Source organism: Nicotiana tomentosiformis, chromosome 5 (genome assembly GCF_000390325.3).
Source record: "Nicotiana tomentosiformis chromosome 5, ASM39032v3, whole genome shotgun sequence".
Taxonomy (NCBI): Eukaryota; Viridiplantae; Streptophyta; class Magnoliopsida; order Solanales; family Solanaceae; genus Nicotiana; species Nicotiana tomentosiformis.
In genome coordinates, this window is record NC_090816.1 from 117,761,546 (window position 1) to 117,768,131 (window position 6,586).

The following is a 6,586-nucleotide window of genomic DNA, read 5'->3' on the forward strand; positions in this document are numbered from 1 at the left end:
ATATAGAATTTTCTTTAAAAGATGTCTAGAAATATTTGGGATCCTATAATGGGGTGTAATATTTAATAGAATTATGAAGTGTATCCATTTTTATTTACCTTAAATAATAGGTTGTATCATCACTTTCTTATCAAGTGTCACTGAAATACGTCAGTCTTTTTGTTCTTCCATATTCATATGTCAAGATCTATTAAATTCTTATATTTTTTTCGAATTTGAAATGGCATTTTGATAATTTAAAATTATCGTCATTTAGGTATCATATTTATTATTTTTATGTTTCATTATTAAATTGAGTTAGCCTTGAAAGTGTACATCAACGAAAAATTATTGTTAGACGACTAAGAAAATAATTATAATGTATTACTAAAATATTCTCCCATAAGAATATTTATTAGATCAGATGTTTGTCATGTTTTCATTTTTTACGAAATATATATTCACTTATTAAAATTTTATATATAACTTTAATAAAATAAGATTGAAATAATATTTATGTAACAACAAAACCATAAATCGAACCAATCCAAACTGATATAGTTGATTTGGTTTGATTTTTATAAATACTGAATCAACTCGGTTTATGTACACCTCTAGTAAAAAGTTTGTTGTTTACATTATTTAGGGGTTTTGTCAGCATTAATGTGGATGGTTGTGACAAAAAAAAAAATTGTCTTTTGCTTTTTAAAGAGGGGAAAATAGGTTGGGGTGGTTGGAGAGATATTGTGGCTTGCTCAAAAAAAAAAAAAAAATTAAGAATCACGTCTACTTCCTTTGACATGCTAAACTAATTTGTACTGTGAATATGTTTTAGTTGGAATTAATTAATTGCCTGAAAATATAGGTTTCAAGAAAACGCCGCCTCCCTCTTTTTTTAAATTTAATTTTTGCTTTATAGTTTTGATTCTTGTTGAAGGATTACTTACAATTTTAATTTTTAATTTAACAAATTGTATCGAACAATTTGTACAACAACAACAACAACATACCGTGTGATCCAAAAAGTGAGACCTAAGGAGCGTGGGGTATTTGTAGATCTTATTCCTACTCGTACAAGGTAAAGATACTGTTTTCGATTAACCCTCGTATGGAACAATTTATATCACGGTCAATTGATACAGTGGACAAAAGTTGTTTCTAACGAGAATAGAAATCTATTGAGTTCGTACTAGGAATCAGTTAGACATTCTAATAACTATAAAGATCAAATAAACTATAAAAAGAAGGGAGCTATTTTAATTGATATACTTAACCAATATTTATAAATTTTGATTTGGTTTCGATGATATACTTAACCATAAATTAATTGAAATATGCACATTTGATCTTTGTGTTTGTGAATATTTACAAATTAAATCTTTTAAACCATTCAATTACAAATGTGTTATGATAAATATTTGTTGTTACTCCATTTTTTAGGGTAATGTAACTCTAAAAATAATCTAAATACAACATATTATTCATATATAAAGGGTAAAAATGAGGTTAAATATACTTAATGAAAAATTAAAAGGACCAAAATCAAAATATTTCCAATAGTTAAGGCTAAAAATGTAAATATCCCTCCAAAGTATTTCTCTAAAAGTTCATATTAACATAAGTGGTTCTCAATATAAGCAAATTACGGAAATTTAACCAAATCGGCCCTTATAACATAGAAATCTCTTTTCTTTATTTATTTATTATTTTTCACGAAGAATTTACCTAAAACCGCTTAAACTTTAGCTAGCTAGCAAATATATAATATATGTATAATTCATATAAAATATGTGTTTAACCGTATATTCTAAGTATATAATTCATGTGAATTAGGAAAAGAAATAATGAATTCGGTCTGCTATTTTAGTAAAGATCTTGTTTTATGGGGGTTTAGAGGGGGCGAAGAAGTTGGGGGAGGGGGGGGGGTCTACATTCAGGGTAAAAGATGTTTTTGACGGTAGAATGTAGTCAAAGAAGTTGAAATCCTCTATTTGCCTATGGCTATGAATGATAATGAAGACTAATTTATTTAACCATTGTACGAACACATAATTGAATTATTTGATTTACTTGCTATTTTCCATGCAAACTTAAATAAGTTGGTGATATATTTGTTGGCCTTTATTTATTCAGATCACATGGACCCTGTCTATCTCCACAAGGCTTTAAGTATCTGAACTACCACACTCTTTCTACATTAATAAAAAGCATACCAACCACGTACAAGTCTCAACCTTTCTCTCTTAATTATACTCTCAATACACTATATATTATCTTCCTTTAAATGTATTCAAAAAACAAAAACCAACGAGCAATTAATACAAAGCAAGAAAGCAACAATTTTCCAATCTCTATATAAACAAGGAAAATATATATGTAATGACGTTTAATTAGTTTAATATAAGTATCTATTTCACACCACACAAAAAAAAAAAAACAATGACAAATGAAAGACTCATAAAACAAGGATTCTAGCTACCTCCGTAATTTTAGTAGCAGACTATATTTTAAATTTTTTAGATAAAAAACCATAACTATGCAAAATTGAGGGGGCGTGGAGATATATACATGTAAACAACAACATATGCTAGATTTTGTGCAAGCGGTATTGAACTTTTTACAACGACACCGCTTCGTCTAAATTTTACGAAATACATGTAATAATATTGTACGAATAACATGAAAAAGGAAATGATACCAATTGGTACATATTGTCGTTTGACACTGCAGGTTAAGTTCCTAAGTTTCCTTTAAGAGTTGTGGTTAGGTAGAATTGAACTCACAACCTCTTCTAACTTAAGACTCAACAAGACCAATGAACTAAGTTTATATCTTGTCGAGTAATGTGATAATTAATGTTATTTATTATTCGTTTTTATATATAAATATCGATATCGCTTGCGAAAGATTCTGTGTACGCTCTGAATCTATTAGTACATATATATTTAGTGAATGTTCTCGGCGAGGCGGTTGTGAACAGTGTCTCCACCATTGCACGTAAAAGGTTTCAACTTTCAAAGGAAAGATTAGTGTTAGGCTCGAAAAAGAAAAGCTTTTGTATTAGAAATAACTACAGTAGTTACTAGTACTACCCAAAGAGTCTTCAACTGTCCAAATTGAATACCCCAAACTACAACTATAATCTTTGCTATTGCCTATTTGGTTCTAGTGGTCCAATTTTTTTGTCTTTCCAACTGTGCCACCCTGTTCCATTTAATTCACTCTCTAGTTTTCACTCTCTTTGCATGTTTTTATATATAAATACACGTCCATTGCTTACAAGAAAGGGCATTCAAACTAATTTTCTGTCTCCACAAAAACAGTTAGAATTTGTAGGTGTGTTAATTTTGTCATGACAACATTTGCAAAAATGGCCATGACTAGCTCTTTTACACCTACTACTAGTACTACTACTCTTTCCATTTTTTTCAGCCTTTTTTTGATTTTAGGAGTGGCTATTTCACAAGCTGAGGCTCGTGCATTTTTTGTGTTTGGAGATTCACTTGTTGACAGTGGGAATAATAACTATTTGGCTACTACTGCAAGGGCAGATTCACCTCCTTATGGTATTGATTATCCAACTCGCAGAGCAACTGGTCGTTTCTCCAATGGCTTCAATATTCCTGACATTATCAGCTGAGTTCATCACCTCCTTTTTTGTTTACACTAGACCTAATTATATACAATGATATTGTAAAAATATTTATACCCCGAGTATATTTTTATCAATGTAGGAGGCAATCTGTATTATTTTTCAGGTTACTATATAGTTGGCCACCTTTTATGGAGATTTGTACAAATATGATAATTTTAGGCTATTTTTTAACTTTTGTCCTCGTTTAAGTAAGTTGTGCAAGAATAGGTTGGCAAGGCATAACTTGCTCAAAGTTATTCCAGGGCAAGGCATAACTTGTAAAAAGCTATAACGGGCGCGCATTAAAGTTACGTTGCTTGGTCTTGTATCTTCAAAACTTTTTAAGCTAAGGAGATCATTTAAACACTGGTCCTCAAAGCATACTATTTTTGCAATTTTTTGTAGTTTTTATGGATGGTTACCTATAGTGTTCTTCAAATTGGGATCAAAATTCTTTTATACTGTCGATGCATAAAAGTTAAACTCTATATGAGAAAGATGCAACATTTTGTATTTTTTACGTACAAGAGTTGTCAAGACATGAGGTGTAACATGAAGAAGGCTAACATCTTATGTTGCGTGGACTCTCCAAAATGTTGTCGCACCCCTATCGGTCCTCTAAAAATACATTACTTTTGAAGGATCCAACACGCACTCGACGACATTTTCAGAGAGTACGAGCAACATAGCTAAGATCTATGTATAACATTGGATACAAAATTAGCTCGATATATCTTTTACTACTAAACATGAGAGCAGCATTACATGCATATTTAGATTACAGTTAATCAACGTTGATTTTTTTACCTTTTCAGGTCAGCAAATTGGTTCTTCAGAATCACCACTGCCATACTTGAGTCCAGAGCTTAATGGACAAAGGCTTTTAGTTGGTGCCAATTTTGCATCAGCTGGAATTGGAATTCTAAATGACACTGGCATCCAATTTGTACATACAAAAACACTAGTCCAAACTCAATATATTTCTATTTAACATGCTATACTTCTCTAGTTTAAATATTTTAGTTTTGTTGGTTAAGTTAGATATACTTTGGTTTAATATAAAGGTATGCTATATGTGCAGATAAACATTGTTCGAATTCCACAGCAATTGGAATACTTTAGACAATATCAGAGCAGAGTGAGTGCACTAATTGGAGAAGCAAGTACCAAACAACTTGTAAATCAAGCTCTTGTTCTTATAACTCTAGGAGGCAATGACTTTGTCAACAACTATTATCTCGTGCCCAATTCTGCGCGATCGCGACAATATGCTCTGCCAGATTATGTCCCTTTTTTGATATCAGAATACCGTAAAATTTTGATGGTAAATGTCTCCTCTTGAACTTCCAGCAAATTGTATCCCCTAAATCAAACTTTTCTATAACATCGTCCTTTGTTTCGTATTTTTTTGTCGTTATAGTGAAGTTTATTATAAAGAACATGTCTTATAAACATAACATTAGTTCCAAAATAAACTTGGATGTTATATAAATTGTTGTTACAGAGGATGACTGTTAAATAGTGATGTATGACTATTAATTTTTAGTACAAACTTAGTGAGAATAACACACCTACAATATTAGGGCCATCAATATTATACCAACAAAATTACACCTACAATAAAAGAGGCCATCAATATCATACCTAAAATATTAGGGCCTTCAGCATAACAGTTATTACCACAATAAAGTTTTCACCAAGATAAATGGTTGTCAACTGAAGTTGCTAGCTGTTCTTAATTTTTGTTTTTTTGTTTTTGTTTTTGTGGTAAATAGCTGTACTTGATATTGACATGACATTAGATATATTCAGACAGCAATAGTGTAGGTAGATAAATACCTGAAGGTCCCGCACACACACCTTCTATTTTTTTCGTACACCAGTAGAAAATATAGAGAACTTCTAGTGTATGATATATTTGGACTCGCCCTTGGAATGTCATTGCAGAGGCTTTATAATCTGGGAGCTCGTCGAGTGCTTGTTACTGGTACTGGACCATTAGGTTGTGTCCCAGCAGAACTTGCCCAACGTAGCAGAAACGGCGAATGTGCAATCGAATTGCAACGAGCTGCAGCTCTATTCAATCCACAACTTACACAAATGTTGCAGAACCTTAATAGTCAATTAGGAAGCAACATTTTCATTGCTGCAAATACACAACAAATGCACACTGATTTCATTACTAATCCACAAGCATATGGTAAGCAGTTTAGTAAAATCTTTACGTAAAAATTTGCATGTCTTATTATATTGACATTCATTTTGTTATATGCAGGATTTATAACATCAAAAGTAGCATGTTGTGGACAAGGGCCATACAATGGTCTTGGCCTCTGTACACCTCTGTCTAACTTGTGCCCAAATAGAGATTTATTCGCGTTTTGGGATCCGTTCCACCCATCCGAACGAGCAAATAAGATAATTGTGCAGCAAATAATGACTGGTTCATCAGAATACATGAATCCGATGAATCTCAGTACAATTCTGGCCATGGATTCTATGGCGTAATATGTTTTCAGAATCTGTTCATTACCTTTTTCTGTTTATTGCAAAACTTTTGGGCAATAATAAGTTGTCTCTAGCATCTCATGTGCTATATTTATGTTTCAAAAGTTTGGGAGTGTACCATGTTCATTCACAAAATTGAGTAATCTAATTTGTAGGTGGAGTGTAATGTTGTTGAAATGTAAACCAATTGTGCTTTTTTATATGATGTGAAACAGTTTTCATGGCATGTAATTCTGGCATATTCATATTTCAGATAGTGTGAACTGTGAACCCAACATTTTTTATATGGAGTATGAATATATACATGCAAAAAATCAATAAAATTTCAAAAATACTGTTAAATTTTGAACTAATAATTATAAAAGTGTAAGTGGTAAGAACCTAAACGTTGAATCTATCAAATTTAAATATTGGATTGCCTCTACTATCAAGACTTTGTCCAAAAGATGAAGGTACCGGAAATGA

General features: G+C 31.6%; 1 protein-coding gene across 1 annotated transcript; it reads left to right on the forward strand.

Moving 5' to 3' along the window:
• Nucleotides 1-3,259: 3,259 nt before the first annotated feature.
• On the forward strand, nt 3,260-6,347 carry LOC104121533 (GDSL esterase/lipase At5g33370-like). The gene is made up of 5 exons (XM_009633555.4): nt 3,260-3,614; nt 4,429-4,559; nt 4,695-4,937; nt 5,561-5,813; nt 5,889-6,347. Exons 1-5 carry the CDS (start codon nt 3,332-3,334, stop codon nt 6,119-6,121), a joined length of 1,143 nt encoding a protein of 380 aa, XP_009631850.1. The 5' UTR covers nt 3,260-3,331; the 3' UTR covers nt 6,122-6,347.
• Nucleotides 6,348-6,586: the final 239 nt, after the last annotated feature.

Excerpts from the sequence above, each read along its gene's own strand:
- LOC104121533 (XM_009633555.4), top strand. The coding sequence starts at position 3,332 with ATGACAACATTTGCAAAAATGGCCATGACTAGCTCTTTTACACCTACT. Across the intron at positions 4,560-4,694 it reads ATGACACTGGCATCCAATTT|ATAAACATTGTTCGAATTCC; the intron begins GTACATACAAAA and ends CTATATGTGCAG. Across the intron at positions 5,814-5,888 it reads TACTAATCCACAAGCATATG|GATTTATAACATCAAAAGTA; the intron begins GTAAGCAGTTTA and ends TGTTATATGCAG.